General features: G+C 44.1%; 1 protein-coding gene across 2 annotated transcripts; it reads right to left on the reverse strand.

Annotated features, from left to right (window-relative positions):
* Positions 1 to 3,346: 3,346 nt before the first annotated feature.
* On the reverse strand, positions 3,347 to 10,249 carry ENSA (endosulfine alpha). Of its 2 annotated transcripts, XM_060090485.1 has the most exons (4): positions 10,065 to 10,249; positions 8,285 to 8,410; positions 6,826 to 6,992; positions 3,347 to 4,076 (listed from the first exon to the last, which is right to left on the reverse strand). In XM_060090485.1, the coding sequence occupies exons 1-4, from the start codon at positions 10,119 to 10,121 to the stop codon at positions 4,061 to 4,063; spliced, it is 366 nt and encodes a 121-aa protein (XP_059946468.1). In that variant the 5' UTR covers positions 10,122 to 10,249; the 3' UTR covers positions 3,347 to 4,060. The 2 variants fall into 2 exon arrangements, with proteins under 2 accessions (XP_059946468.1, XP_059946469.1); XM_060090486.1 differs by lacking the exon at positions 3,347 to 4,076 and having other exon boundaries at positions 4,832 to 6,992.
* Positions 10,250 to 16,282: the final 6,033 nt, after the last annotated feature.

Genomic DNA, 16,282 nt, shown 5'->3' on the forward strand with positions numbered 1-16,282 from the left:
CAATGCCTGGCATATTATAGGCACTTATTAACTGATAATTGAACTAGACAATTTAATACTACCCATCTTTCAAGGCCCAGTTCAATCTCCATTTCTTCCACTAATATTTACCTAATTATTCCAGCCCTCTGAATTTCCCCTTCTCAGAATTCTTTTACCACTGACATGTATTATATGTAGAAGTGTTGTCTCAATGAGGCTTCAAGTTCTTTCAGGGCAGACACCATTTCTTACACTGTTTATCTGCCCAACTGCTAATATTTCCAATCGCAAAGTTAGAGTTCAACAATTATTGGGGTTGGCCAAAAAGTTCGCTTGGGTTTTTCCGAAAGAGCTTACGGAAAAACCTGAACGAACTTTTTGGCCAACCCAATACTTGTGAATTAAAATATTGCTGCCCAGGCTTCCCTGGTGGCGCAGTGGTTGAGAGTCTGCCTGCCGATGCAGTGGACACGGGTTCATGCCCCGGTCCGGGAAGATCCCATATGCCACGGAGCGGCTGGGCCTGTGAGCCATGGCCGCTGGGCCTGCACGTCCGGAGCCTGTGCTCCGCAACGGGAGAGGCCCGCGTACTGCAAAAAATAATAATAATAATAATAAATAAATAAATAAAATAAAATAAAATATTGCTGCTCAAGCATGGGCAGCCTCATCTTATCTTTATTAGCAAGTCACCTGTCTCTAAGAAAATTCAGCTAACAACTCATCTCCTAACCCTCCTTCTCTTAGCTTGTGGGAATTCTGCTTAGAACTACATTAATTTGGAGACTTCCCTGGAGGTCCAGTGGTTAAGACTCTGCGCTTCCGCTGCAGGGGGCATGGGTTCAATCCTTGGTCAGGGAACTAAGATGCCGCATGCCACGCGGGATCTTATTTATTTGGTTGCACCGGGTCTTAGTTGCCGGAGGCAGGCTCCTTAGTTGTGGCTCGCCAGCTCCTTAGTTGCAGCATGCAAACTCTCATTGCGGCATGCAAACTCTTAGTTGCGGCATGCATGTGGGATCTAGTTCCCTGACCAGGGATCGAACCTGGGCCCCCTGCCTTGGGAGCACAGAGTCTCATCCACTGCGCCACCAGGGAAATTCCCGCCACTCGGGATCTTACATTAATTTGCTTTTATTTGTATGCCACTGTCATGTCTTAGCTTCCAAGGGAAGAAATCTTCCCTTTCCTTGTTTACCTCCCTCAAGGCCCAGTAGAGGGCACTATACACACAAGGGCTGCTAGTGTGGGTGCCACTGGCTGACTGTAGATATCGTCAATGGCAATTCTCCGGGCTATTTTTCTTTTGCCTGTGTTTTCCATGCTCGGGCCACAACAGCTTAAAATAAATGCTGCTGGACAATAAAAATGGTGACTTCCACCCTGCATATCAGATGGCTCAACTGAGAGGCTTGTCAGCACAATTATCACTCAACCATGCTGGAGGAGTAGAAGAACGCTTGAATCCACTCTTTGGAATAAAGACTTTAGAAAATACCGAGCTAAAATAATGGGCAGGAACAGCTGTTTGAAGCACTGCAGAATCAGTCTTCCCTGACTGCCTAGCCCTATAGCATGGGAGTGAAGGAAAAGGAATGGCAAGTTTTAAACTGAAACAGAAATAGGAACAAACATTTCTTAGCACCCCAGGATCCCTAATGCTATGCTTAAACCTAAGGGCCAGGGAAGCCAAGAATAATGGAAAAATCATGTAAAAGCCCAGATATTAACTCAAGCTCTTCACTAAAGTAGCACTGCCACCTTGTAAGTAACTTATTTCTATATGTCAACTTCCGTTACCTGTTTATTAAATGAAACTGCACTAACTAGATGATTCCACATCTTGAGACTTGCTGGCCTTATTCCCCAGCTGTAGCCACCTGGCAAACATAAAACTAGGGACAACATGCTCAAAAAGAAGTCATGGGACTCGTTTAAGGGGAATAAGGATGAGAAGGCTCAGAAACCCCACCACAATAAACATTCATATATCTCCTAGCTTTAAGATATAAAGTTTAGGGAAGTCCCTGGCAGTCCAGTGGTTAAGACTCCGTGTTTCCAATGCAGGGGGCGTGGGTTTGATCCCTGGTCGGGGAACTAAGATCCCATGTGCCGCGTGACCACAAAAAAAAAAAAAAAAGAAAAAAATGAAATGAAGAAATGAAGAAGTATCTAAAAACAACCCCAAAACATGGAGACCAGAGAAAAATGGCTCTAATCACTAAATAAAAATTTTAAATGTTCTCTGTATTAAAAAAAAGATACAAAGTTTATACCTTTTGAAGTATATGAACTTTTTCATATATTTTCTTCCAGTTAGACAATAAACCCACAAAGGTAGGGAATGCCTTTAATTTATTTCTCCAAACCACCTGGCTCACTTAGTGTCTAGCATGCTGTTTAGAAAGGCTGATGGTTAGGAGGCATCACAATCCGCTGGCTAAATCAGGAGAGAGCAAGTCAGTGTAACATCCCGAGTAGCTGAAAACTTATTTGGAAAGTTTCTGATTAAGAAGAATGAGTTAGATACTGAGAACAACATTCCTTCTCTAGTTTAGTACTCCTCCCCCTCAATGATAGAGATTTCTCTGGAATATCTATGTTTCCTGGACCCTGTTTATCTTCCTTGATGCATACTCATTTGAGAAGCCAATCACATTTGGGAAAATACCATGATAAATTCTCCTAATCAAACTTGGGCAAATGGGCAAGTTTCAATCTTCACACATGGTAGATTGGTGTGCGTGTGAGAGGAGACAAGTGAGTTTGTTTCTCCTTGGGTAACATTTCTTTTGTATATTACACTCACAAGTAGTTTTAAACTTTTTTCAGTGGCAGGATTCCAGTGATGGTTAGGACATCATGAGGAAAGAAGTGACTCTGCCCCCTGCTGGCCACTAGCAGAAAGGCTTGCGTTCCTTTTGGCTTATTACTAGAGATCACATTTCTCCTTCACAGACATGAGAGCTTGTGAAGGAATGGAAGACTGAAAGGGAAAAGGAAGAGCAGGCTTCCTTTTTTGCTTAGCCTGTACTGAGCTTTAGGTGTCAATAAACCATTTAGATCAAATACCGCAAACCCCTTATTTTGTGAGTCAAAACCCGAGGTGGCTGCATCTTCTGCATTAGCTACAGAAACAGTAGCTTGGACAGGAGTCAGGAAAAGTCCTGGTCTATATGCCAACGTCCCTGCTCCCTCTCCGTAAATTAGGGAAACGGGGAACCCAGACACATCCCACATGAAGGGCCCCTGTTCCTTAGAAACTTAGGGCCCCACACTGGCTTCTCCCCTTGAATGGTGTCTTCAGTCTTGTTTTCTTCCCTTTCCCCAAACCCCAATAAAACACACCAACTGCTTCAGAGTATTTCTGGGTTGGGTTTTTTTTGTGGATCTTCTTTTTTTATTTCAAACTGAAAAAGTCCCCTGGGCTCTGTGGGCCTCCCCACGCTCATGGCCCCCTTCTCCCACACTCACTGCCCTTCTTCCCGCAGCAAATCTATTTCAAGGACAGCACTTTTTTTTTTATGAATAATTGAGTTCTCAGCTTGCTCTGCAGAACCAGGGGAGCTGTCTGCATCTTTCATATTTAGACGGTCAGTTTCTTTTATCTGACACCAGGTCCCCAGCCACATCCAAGCAAACAAGGCATTCTTCTACAGAGCTGAATTAGAGCCTCTCATCTTTTGTCCATTTTACTTCCTCCTCCTCACACCCACCCCACACCAGCCACATGGTTAAGGAGGATAGTCAAGAATGTTTTTATCAACTCCAAGCCCTAATTCATATTCCCCCAAATCTCCCACTCCACCCTCCCAACCCCCCACCCCGCCCCCAGGATTTCACTGAGATATCTCCCAACAATTATTTGGAGAAAAAGGAAAAACAAAAAGGGTTCAAGGTCTTGGTGCTCAGCCCAAGGGGCTCCATGCGCTGGGACACCGACGGGCAGGGGCTTCTGCCTCTCCAGCCCGCGCCCGAGCCACCTCCTGACCCCTGGCTGCAAAAGCAGGGAGGGGCAGGAGCCAGCACAGGACCCAGGGGGGCAGCGTCTCAGGATCTGGCGGAGCCCCGGGCAGCATCATTCAACTTGGCCACTGCGGACGAACACAGAAGAAAAAGAAAACACTGTCAAGCAGTAAGGGAAAGAACCCTAAGTTCCACCCCAGTCTCTACCCCATCACTCTTCCACACTTAACAATCATTAGGGCTACCTGGCACATGTCTCAATCCTATCCAGCGAGTTGTTTAAAAAAAAAAAAAAAGAGAATTTCAGTCTTTTCCTGTCTTCAAAACAAAATGTTCTCTGTCTTTTTGGAGATACCCATGAAAACAAAAACAAAAACAAATTCTTTAGACAAGATCAAAATAACTGGAGGTTTTCAGGGGTGTAAGCTGCCTGGCTCAGAGCAGGCTTGGTTTCCGAGGCATGGCCAGAGCCGCTCGCAGCAGCGGAGACGGGCTGACGGGGGCACACGGTGGTCAGGTGGGAACTGCACGGAGGGCAGGGCCAGACAGCACACATGCTCTTCTGAGTGGACTTAAGAATCTAGGTTTAATCAAAGCAATTTGGATTTGGATTTTGAAATGACCCTTCTTTGCCATGGAAGCTATGTACTTCACGCTGTGGAAACAGGTGGCATATACAGAACGTAGCTTGCTTCTTTGTTTTCTTAGCCTTGAAGATGACCAGGTGGAGAGAGAGCAACAGTTTTTCTGATTTCCCTATTTCTTCTATTCCTTCCTAAAAACCAGACTCACTGTGGCCTCAGTCTTGAGGACTCATACGGACCGATAGAGAAAGCAGCTCAGACAGAAAAGAAAAGAATACAAAATTTGAGAAGATCGGAGATGAAGAAAACGTACAAAATTATATATATATTTATATATATAATAACATGACATATCTATGTACAACATGTCTGGGACAGTTGAGGAAACTATACAAGGATGTTCAGCATTTTCCCCTTCCCACATGGACTTTAGACTAAGGAAGACAGCATGAGGAAATGGAGCAAGAAACACAAAAATTATATACAATTACAAATGACAGCCAAGGAGTTTGGGGGCCAGGGAATCACAGGATCCTGCTCTCTCCATTCCCTCCTCACCAACATTTTCCTATCCAATCTGAATGATGGCCTGAAAAGCGAACGGCTGGTCAGGAAAGAAGTAGAGACACACCCTAACCCCCCCACATGTGCATTAGCAAGTTCATCAGTCGTTCTCATCAGGCCAGATGTGTGGTACATCATAACTGGTGAGCTGAGAGGGCAAGAGAGGATTATAGAATCTTCCCCTCCTGAACAGCTAGTTCTCACCCTGCTCTCTCTGTGATAACTAGCAGGCTGCATTCAGTAACATTCAGGCCAAACCAGTGATAACTAGATTGATGATGCTGGCCACCTGCAGCCCCTTTCCTCCATCTGGTTCACGATCAGCATTGCTAATTCTCAGAGCACAGGAGCTGGGTTACTGAGCTCTAGGAAGGCAGAGACTTCTCAGTGCTCCTTCTCTTTCTCCCTAACCACCTTCCCCAGCTTCCTCCAAGGTGATTCATCTCCTGAGAACCTGCTGCTCCAGCCCTGCAGTAGCACTAAGCCCTGGAGGCTCACTCAGTTCATCCCTTTTCTTCTTGTCTCCCTAACAATACACCTGGCAGCTGATAACATCTGAAATATGGGACTCCAAATGTGCATGACTGAGCATGTTTCTTCAGGCCCACAGCTTGGCTGCCAGAGCAGCTTTTTAGCAGCAAGGGCCCAGATTGTAGGAAAGCAGGTGAGGGCAGAGGCAAGAGCTTTCATGGCTAGCTTCTTAGAATTTTTTTTCTTGACCCTCAAGACCATGATACTTATAAGGCCCTCTTGCCTGAATTTATAACCTGCAAACCTCAACTTCTCTCCCCATGTAGTCTTCAAATAGTTCCCCTCTGTAGGCTCACCTATGGGCCTTCCTCACTTTTGGCTTTACAATGAACAGCACAGTTTTTTTCAGGATTTTAGAATCAGGATCAATCTTATCTATATTCAACTGTTTTACAGAGGAGGAAATAGAAATCCAGAGAGGTTAAATGACTTGACCAAGGTTACACGTCAATTCTGCCTAGACTGAGTGGAACTAGAACCCAGATATCTTGACTCTTAACCCAGTGTTCTTTCCACTATCCCATGATACTTTCAAAAAGCAACATGCTGGAAGAGAGAGAGAAGGTGCCCATTTTATGTGAATTACATCCTCCAATCTTTACATTGTTTAAGAACCAAGGCGTGTAAAAGACAGACTCAGTAAAGGAGGTTAAGTGGGCATTATAGTTTTAGGCAAGCAAATCAGTTTTTCTTTTTGAGGCTTCTCTGAACCTGCCATAATGGAAACATGAAGCAGTAGCAGCCCAAGGGACAAAACACTTAAAGCACAGAAAACAGATCCCATTCAGTCTACCTTTCCCAACCATGTCAGGTTAGCCTTGGGATGTTAAACCTGTTATATTATTCCCAAGGCCTAGCCTAACCAATTTTGGGATATTCTCTTCCAAAAGGAGAAGTCACATCTCCCCAGTTTCTTGTACAAAAGAAAAAGAGAGTTTGCAGCATTATCCGATCCTAGTCTCCTATTTCTGAGCCCCTACCTGGGCTACATGAGGGTGTGGAAATCTCAATTTATCCAAAGAAATGAACTCAGAGCCTCTCTTCAGCCCACATTAACTTCTCAGCAGCCCCCAGGAGAATCACAGTCATTTCTGGCTAGCAAGCTGAGAAGATATAACTAGGTGCCCATTCCATCCCTGCCTATGATATACAAAAGTCCAGTGGGTGAGGAAGGGGAGCAGAAGGGGGCCCCGGTTACCCCGCAAGCTTGCTGGTGACGAGTGAGGACTTTCTCTGGGGCAGATCCTGTGGGGTGGGGATGTGGTCACCAGTCACCAGGTTCTTGTCTGGTCCTGCACTTGGCAGCTGCTTATTCTTCATCTTGGCTTTGGCCATGTTGTAGTCTCCTGAGTCAAAGTACTTTTGCTAAGAGATAAGAGGGAGGTTTAGGTGAGTGAGGAGCTCTGGTCTTCCTCAAAAACAAGGAGACTCACATCCACTATAAACCTTCATCCACGCTCAGATCTTTCAAGTCTCTTTTGGATTAGTCTCATGCCTACAGAGCTTAGCATTAATTACATTTACTTATGTCTTCTCCCCAGTGTGTTCTGACTTTTTCAGGTATGGAAGCAGTTTCCCAGCTAGGGTGTTATTTTTGGAGTTAAGAGATAGCTCCTACATCCTCTGTACCCACATCTTTTGTAGCCCCATGAGTACAGGATGGTTCAACCAAATTACTGACTTTATTCACTAAGGCTTATGAGGACCTATTAGCCTCCAATGGGCTTGGTGCTGGGGAAACAGAAATAAGATACATAGAAGGGTCGATCTGGGGCTATCAGCAGGAGATCAACCTCAAGCTAACAACCTCAAAATTAAAAATTATTCTCTCAGACTATGAATAGAAACTGAGCTTGTTCATGAGAATGTACTCTCCTCTGACTGCAAGCACTCCCACACATGTTCCATGGCTCTGACAGCCTGCCCACGCCTGCCTTGCTTACAGCAAGGTAAACTGCAAATCAGCATCACATCATCATCTGTGACTAAGACTCAGTAACCGGGATTCTCCAGAGGGATCTGCTTCCCTCTCCATTTCATCCACATAGAGAAACACACTCCAGGTTAATGACATACAATCCCTCAGTCAGCTTTCAGTACCTCTGAGGACTGAGAAACCTGATCAGGAGCTAGATGGCTATAAAGGTAAGACTCTGCCTTGGGAGAAAGACCATTCTGGACAGGAAAAATAAGTCTCTTCAGGGAGCATAGTTAATAGTTGGTGCTAACTTCAAGGGTCTAAAGACATCTACTATTCATTTCAAGTTGAGGAAATCTGTAGGACAGATGGCTGATCTTTTTCTGAAATGACACACCCCAAAATTTAGCTCTAATCCTAAATGTGCAATCCTAAAACTCCCACCATTCAAACAGGCAAATGTCTGGAGGCTGTCAGCATTCCAGACTCTAACATCCCTCCCTCACTCCCCCAACCCCATACCCAAATGCCCCTACATTAAGCCTTAATATCCTACGTGGGAAATCAGAAGATAAGATACCATTTCAGGGATTTACACTATTCGCCTTGCTTTTTACAAGTTTCTAATTTTTCTCTACTACTGCCCCTTCATATCGGTGTTCAGTAGAACTTCCACAGATCTCATCCCTAAGGCCCCATTTGGCTCCGAAGTAAGAGGGTAAGAGATTGTGCCCCGTACCCCTTTCTGGAGTCTCTTCATGAGGAAGTCAGAGCCTCCAGGCTTTTGTCCTAGGCTTGGATATTTGGCCTTTAGCTTTGCCTCCTCGGCTCTCTCAGGGAGCATACCTTCTTTCTCCTGTGTGTCCTGGAGGAAACAAACGGGCCAACAAGATTAAACACTAAGAAGCAACTGCTTCTAATATCTGATAACTTTTATACTATTACCTTTTCCTGGAGGTCTACCCATTAGTAAACATGCCATTTCCACTCTGTTCTTAAATAAAGCTAGACTTCTGTTCAGATCCCTAAAGCTCAAGATGACTGTATTGTGAGAAGAAAAGATAAGTTGCTTCACGAAACCCAGGGAACCACCCCCGTGACCTGTGAGTGACCTATACCTAAACACAATACTTCACTCAAAGAGCAAGCGATATCTCACTCATAACAGAAGCTAAGAAAGACAGAGAAAAGAGCTAGCAGGGCTTCTGGTGATACAAAATTAGTAGGAAAGTTCCCTAGCTGTCCCTAAAACACGGTACAGGTCAAATGGGAAATCAAGGGGGATAACTGCTGAGATGTTCCCTCCTGAGCTAGTCAGCAGATAAGTCTCTCTACGGAGGAGGCTAGCTATGTAGCCATCTCCAGACATCTCCACCTTAGTAATGGGACAGCATTGCTTCCATAAACACTGTAGTAGGAAGGTGACAGGTAAACAGATTAAAATGACACTTTTTAACCTCAAGAAAATTAAGGTACAGTGGGTTCACTAGTATTTACCTACCAGTTTTGCCAAAAAATCAACACCTTCCCTAGTGACGGAAGTTTGGGGAACATGCCAAGAGCTCAATTAGCTTGCGGGGGCTCTTACTGTTGCTGTTACTCTCTGCTTGCTTTTTGTAGGCCCTGCTGCCCTTTTCTTTACTGACTTTTAAAAAAAGGACATGAAGCCAATTTGTGGCCCTTTTTAGTGGAATTACATTCCCTTCCCTTGAAAACCTGGCACAGACATAACACCAGGTGTATTTCATGAACCCGAATCCAGTACTAAATGTTATAAGTCAAATACAAACCCCCAAAGAGGGTGGCGTGTTTTCATCACAGAATTGCGGGTTAACTAAGTCCCACTACCTTGGAAGTCTGGGGGGACTATGGTGGCGTCTTTCTTGTCACGACTCTGTCGGCGTCTTTTCTAGGTTTAACTTCCACTATTCTGTTTGGAACTCTAGTCCTCTTCAATTTTGTAAGGTCCTCTTTGAAGGTGGGCAACAGACCATCTCCAGCGGTCAAAACGGGTCTCTTTGAGAAAGTTGCCGCCTTAAACTAGCCATGATAATAATTACTCTTCTCCCTTCCCCCAGTGCTGGTCCTTTTTAAACGTCTTTACCTCGACTTGTATCTTTCTGGGGATTTAGAATGCGAGCCCCAGCCTAGTGGTTCGGTCACCTTACCCCTACTAACCAATAACACACATCTCATCACGGGACCACCAACCCCTTTCATTCACCCAGTCTTTCTAAACACCCGCCCCGCGCCCAGGCTTGGCCAATTATAGCACAACTTCAATGAGTTGAGCGGTAGGCCTACTGGCCAATCAAGAAGAGAACCGCATTGATTGACAATCCACCCAGCTAACCAGCGCCAAAGCAGCAGGCCGTACTGAAGCTCACCCTGCATGACGAAAGAAGTGGCCAACCCCTGCAGAGCCCGAGACCATGGCGACCAATCCGCACTGGCGGGAGACCGTCTCCCGCCCCAACACGGTCGCCCCCAGCTCGCCCACCGCACCCCCTCCATTTCACCTGCTTCTCCTCGCCAGTCTCCTCCGCAGGGTTCTCCTCCTCTTGTTTCTGGGACATGGCGGGACCGGGACTGTGGAGTGTAGGGGACCCAGGAAGTCACCCGGAGAAGGGAAGGGGGAGGGGAAACGGGACAACCTGCGCTGCTGCCGCAGCTCCTGTCACTAGGGTTGCTCAGTCAAAATGGCGGCTCTTGCCTGTGACGTTGCGGCCGCCCCTTCCTATGGGAGCCAATGGGAGCGGGGTAGATAGGGCAATGACGTAACGACCTACCAATAGTTGCTGGCTAAATGTGGGTTCTATGGAGGCGACGGGCAAGCTGGAAGGCCAACCTGGAAAGAGAGTGACCGACAAGGACCAATTGGAAGCCCTTGGGGGATGTGAGGGGGTGGTGCTGGTAGCTCTGGCATTTTTGCTCCTTTAATGGGGTCAGACTTCCTTCGGCTCCACCGCCCCGCGCCCATTAGGCTTTGCTGAGCTTCAAATTGGAGAGCGAAATGGTGGAAACCTTTTATTTCCAGGTGAAGAGGATTAAGCTTTGCGCAGTGGTAGCAGAAAATTATCAATCACCAGAAAATAATTAAGAGGTCAGACACACTATTCCAATGTGTCACTTGGGGTGTGTAATGGAGAGACTGAGTCATCTTGCGGAACACAAATGGTTTACGTTTCATGATTTAACTCATGGACAGTTTTTTACTTGTTCACAGTCATCCCATGGAGACCTGAGCTCCTTGAAACAGTACAGGTCTAGGTACCCGGTAAACATTTAGTAAATACTTGCTAACGTATCCTGAGTCACAGTTCAATATTTTTTGAGCGTCTATTTGAAGACCGAACTGTTTTAGTTTTACAGGGGATACATATGTAGTAAGGCAGTCTCTGCCATAGAAAGTTTAGTGGGCTTGTAGGGAGGGTTTTCACAGTGTGCCAGGTGTACCTTAAATCCTCAAGATTAAATAGACACGTCTTCCTAGAGTGTTAGTCAAAAAGCACTACATTTTCATATTAAAACAGCCTAATACTAATAACACTGAAAAATTCATATTAAATTTAATTTTCCAGGCAGCCTGTTGTGACAGATAGCCTTGGGGCTGTTCATTTTCCTGTATAATTAGGTACACTTCTAATGGAAAAGTTTGAGAAGCATAGAGTACACAGATGATTATCATACAAGGCAAAATCTGGTCAGCATTGAAGTAAAAGTATTAATAAAGTGATATAGGGGTTCAAAGGAAGGTTCATATTCAGTTTAGGGTCCCCCCCACAAAAATAGACTGTGATGGAGGTGGGTATTTGAAATCAGCTTTAAAGAATTTAGGGGTTTGCCAGGTAAAGGTGAAGGAAGGGTATTCTAGGTGATGGGGTCAGCATGAAGGCTAGAAAAATAGAACCGAGTCCAGAACATGGAGGACTCTGAATGCCAGGTTAAGGAACTAATGAATAATTTAGTTATCCAGGGGAGACATTTAAGGATTTTAGGCCAGAGAGTGGCAGATCAGAACTGTTCATTAGGAAGATTAATCTAGTGGTAATGAATAAAAATCATTCAGAATTCCAAGCAGAAAGACACTGGGGGTGGACAGTCTAGCCAGGAGTCCACTGCAATACTCTGGGTAGGAGATAATTAGGATTTAAACTAGAAATGTGATAGTTTAGAATGGAAAACAGTGAACCTAATTGAGAGAGCCTGTGGCAATGTAATCTACTAGATTAGCAGCTGATTGAATATAGGGAATGAGGAGACCATGTGCCTCACGGTGACTATTTGTAGAAACAAATTCAAGAAAAGGAGTCGATTTTTAAATGGAATTGGAAGCAGACAGAAAATGAGGTGTTCGGTTTTGAAATCATTGACTTTTTAAAAGCCAGTGAGCCATTTGGTGGAGATATCCAAGCAATGAAGACTTAGGATAAATGACCTCTGAGATCTCCATAGCTGAAATTTTAGCATTCTAGGAAATATAAATCTGGAGTTTGGAATAAAAGTAGTAGCCAAATATGAATGAAATTTGGATTTCTTCACATAACTATAGGTAAAGTTGTGGAATTAGATGGGATCAACCAAGGAGAAAGTAGAAAAAAAAAGAAGTCCCAAGACAGAAACCTGGGGAAAAGTTGGCAAGGGACCCAGAGGAAAATGATCAGAGTGGTAAGAAGAGAGAAGTAACAGAGAAGTTAAAGTTGAAGAGGACAAAAGCTAATTGCAAGTGGTTAAAGAGTGAAGAGGTGGTAGCAATATTTAACAATAAAGCAAAGAAAGGAATGAGGACAATGAACAGAAGAGGAAGCAGCAGAGGACTTTCTTTTTTTGGAGAGTAGGAAAGATTTAAGCAAGTTTTAGAAAAGGGGAAGGGCTAATTGAAAGAAAAACTAAAAATATAATTAACTACTTAAAGAGGAGATAAATAATTAAAGTCTCATAGAAAACAAACTTACAGTTACCAAAGAGGAAAGAGGGGGGAGGGATAAATTAGGAGTTTGGGCCTAACATATACACACTACTATGTACAAAATAGATAACCAACAAGGAACTACTGTATAGCACAGGGAACTATACTCAATAGTTTGTAATAACCTATAAGGGAAAAGAATCTGAAAAAGAATACACACACACACACACACACACACACACATATGCATAACTGAATCACTCTGCTGTATACCTGAAACTAACACAACATGGTAAATCAACTATACTTCAATTTAAAAAAAAGTTAAAGTCTCAGAGGAGATCATTAGATCAGGAGAGAGAGAGGCAGAAAGGTTGGCTTTGGCCACTGAAAAGAAAGAATGGGAAAGGAAATGTACAGAGAGATTTTGAGGTGGCTAAACATTTAGAGAAGTCATATTGAATGGACTTGCTTTTCTGAGGTTAAGCTTTTGAGAATAAAAAGGATGATGGGTGGGATAGAAGATCTAGGAAAAATGGGGTAGAAACTGTGCCATAGAAAATGGCAATGATGCAAAACAGCAAGAAAGATCTACCTGAGATTAGATAAGAGTGAATGTGTAGTAGTCTTAATCAGCATGGCTTTGTGACTTCGGTCAGTAACTCCTGGCTGCCTTGGGATGGAGAAAACAGACAGCCTGAGTGAATTAACCAGGATGAAGGACTGGTAAAGAAGGAACAGTGGAGGGAGGACAATGAGGAAGTCTAGAATGGTTTGCCTGTTTGTTGAAATAGCTGACTGTGGCATCTAGGCTCTTTAGGAAAGACAGAATGAGATTGATGAACTGGGAGGAGTAGAAAAGAGTTGAAGAACTGGTTATGAGACAGATGAAGCTCAGATTTGGTGGGAATGACTGAGAGGCAGATGAATAGGAAGCTGCAGTGAGAGGGAAATTTCAGTTTGTATCTGGGAAGGTGGAGACATTGTAGGTTATGATGAGCTCTAGCCTATAATAATTATAATTGGTGTCAGATATGGCTATAGTAGTCACTGTTGATACAATCAAGCAAATATGAAGTCACAAAATTTGAAGTTCCAGAGCATGATAAGGAAGGTGGTTAGGACAGGGTGTCTGCGACCCATATGTTGGAATGAGCTATAGGTCACCAATACGTGTATTTAAGTATATAAGGTACCACATTGTGTGGAAGTAACTATAATATTAGGTAATGTATGATACCAAATGAGTTGTATTTATAAGTGTTTCAAAGATCATTTCTGGCTGAGCTGGTCAAGGAATGTTTTAGATGTTAGAGAACCTAAACTGGGACTATGAGGATGAATAGAAAAATTGGAGATTAGCAGGAGGGGGGAGGAAAGGAAGACAATTTAGAGGACCACCCTATCTTATAAAAGTTTAGACCCCTGACTGAGGAGAAAGTATCTATAGCAAGAGTTTCTAGAGGGAGTGAGATCCTGCTAGCCCAGCAAGACTCCTCTTTCATCCAACAAATTTCATTGAGCACTCATTACGTGTTATGTATTGTGCTGGGCATGTTACCAAACAAAACTCGGGACTGCTGTGCTTGGGATGCACAGCAAAGCCTATATACTGACACTGGGTTGTGATGAAGAAAAGTACAGTGTTTATTGCAGGGCACTACACAGGAGAATGGGTAGTTAGTGTTCAAAGGACCCAAACCTCCCTACCCCCCATGGCTTTCAGAGAAGAGTTTTAATGCCAGTGTGAGGGAGAGGGTCATATGTTGTGTGATCAGCTCCTACACAATTCTCTAATTGGTGATGGTGAGGTAACAGGGTGATGTTTTGTGAATCTGTCATCAACCTTCTGGTTCCAACTGGTCTGGGGTCTGTGTGCTAGTGGTCAGCATGCAGTTAACTTTCTCTGCCTGGTGGGGATTTTAGTATCTGAAAAAGAACTCAAGGATATGGCTCAGGATATTATCTACAGCCCTTGAGGAGGAACTAAAGGTCCTTGACTTTATGGCTAAACTATTATTTTGTCTTGCTTGACTGATCCTGTTTCTGCATTTCTCACTTTTCTTGATTAAATTTGCTCTTTGGAACTTGGGGAAGGCCTAGGAGGCTAAAGCTTTTCTATAAACAAGAGTTGAGGGACACAGCGGGATCTGTTCCTGAGAAGGCCCTGCAAGTTCCTGCTCGATTTCAGGCACCATGGATGGATGCAAAGATAAGGTCAGTCCCTGCCTTCAAGCTGTTCACAGATGAGTAAGAAGATAAGAGATGAAGATGGTTTACACCGGCGAAGACTATTAAAAGCAGCTTCTTGGAGGAGATGACATTTAAGGAAGTATAGGAATACTCAAGGTAAAAAAAAAAGGGAGTGTGGAGAAGCCCTTTTCAAGCAGAAAAAGCCTCATGTGAAAAGACATAGAGCCATAAGAAACTCCATGTTCTGGATCCTTGGTTCTCAGACTCGGTTGATTAGAAGTTCCCAGGGAACTTTATAAAAATACAGATTTCCTCAGCCCTCTTTCACCCCAGTTGAATCAGCATCTCTGGGCTGGGGCCTGGAAATCTATACTTTTAAAAAGCTCCCTAAGGAGAGACTGCAAATAAGGCTGATTTGGAACCCCTGTGGAGCAGCAAGACATGACACTGTTCAGGTTGCTGGGGTCAGGGGAGACTTGTAAGTCATGCTAAACTGTTGGGGTTTCATGAAGCCAAAGGGGGAACCTCTGATTTCAAGCAGGGAAATGGTATTGTTAGACTTGGGATTTGGAAAGATATAACTGTGGTAGTGTTGCAGCAAGAAGAGAAATGAGACTTTTCTGATAAACAAAGAAAACAAGAGGGGACTTCCCTGGTGGTCCAGTGGTTGAGAATCTGCCTTCCAGTGCAGGGGACACGGGTTCAATTCCTGGCCCGGGAACTAAGATCCCACATGCCGCGGAGCAACTAAGCCCGTGTGTCACAACTACTGAGCCTGCTCGCACTGGAGCCTGCATGCCACAACAAAGAGCCCGTGAGCCGTAACTAAGACCCGATGCAGCCAGATTAATTAATTAATTAATTTTTAAAAAAGAAAACAAGGGAACAGTGAACAGGCTAGAGAAGAAACAGACTGGCCTGAAAGAGTCAATCACTCCTAGTTTTATTTTAACTGTTACTAATCTATAGTGTCTGTAACTAGATTTGTACTTCATGAAGCTAACCTATCACTCCTTAACACTATGTGAATTACACCCTGCACTCCCCTGTAGCAAATCACCCTTTGTAGCATTTGCATTTCAGAAAGAAGGTTGCAGGCCAATAACCCAGAGACAAACGGACCCAATTACCGGGCTTGCCTGAGCCAGCTGTGACTGTTTTGAACTAACTCAGGAAGAAGAATACAAAAGCTTCATTACTAGAGCCTTATCACCTACCATAGACTATGAGCCCTGGCTATATAACCTCTCTCAGTTCCCCAGGGAGGGGGGCACAGTTCTTGAGGCGCTAGCCTGATCTGTCTTCCCTTTGCATGGCAGAGGAATAAAGCCTTCAAAGCCTTATCCTTCAAAATCTCTATCTCCGTATTTCTGTTCAGCGTCGGTGCACAGAGAGCCAAGGTTTTTTGACAACAGTAGCCATGTGGAGACTGGACTGAAGTGGAGAGGGAGACTCCAGGATTGCAGTAAATCCAGGCAAGACTTGAAAGGCCTGATCAAAGGCAGGGCCGAGTGAATGAAGAGAAGCTGAAGAGACAAATGATATTGGATGCAGGGAATGAAGGTGACGGAGAATTAAGGATGAATCCCAAATTCCTGAGTAAATGGTGGTGCCATTTACCAAAAAGCAAATAGA

This window comes from Mesoplodon densirostris, chromosome 2 (assembly GCF_025265405.1).
Source record: "Mesoplodon densirostris isolate mMesDen1 chromosome 2, mMesDen1 primary haplotype, whole genome shotgun sequence".
Taxonomy (NCBI): Eukaryota; Metazoa; Chordata; class Mammalia; order Artiodactyla; family Ziphiidae; genus Mesoplodon; species Mesoplodon densirostris.

Coding starts and splice junctions, on each gene's coding strand:
- ENSA (XM_060090485.1), bottom strand. CDS start 10,121: ATGTCCCAGAAACAAGAGGAGGAGAACCCTGCGGAGGAGACTGGCGAG. Junction 8,411..10,064: donor AGACTGGCGAGGAGAAGCAG/GTGAAATGGAGG, acceptor TGTTTCCTCCAG/GACACACAGGAGAAAGAAGG. Junction 6,993..8,284: donor TGAAGAGACTCCAGAAAGGG/GTACGGGGCACA, acceptor CTTATCTCTTAG/CAAAAGTACTTTGACTCAGG.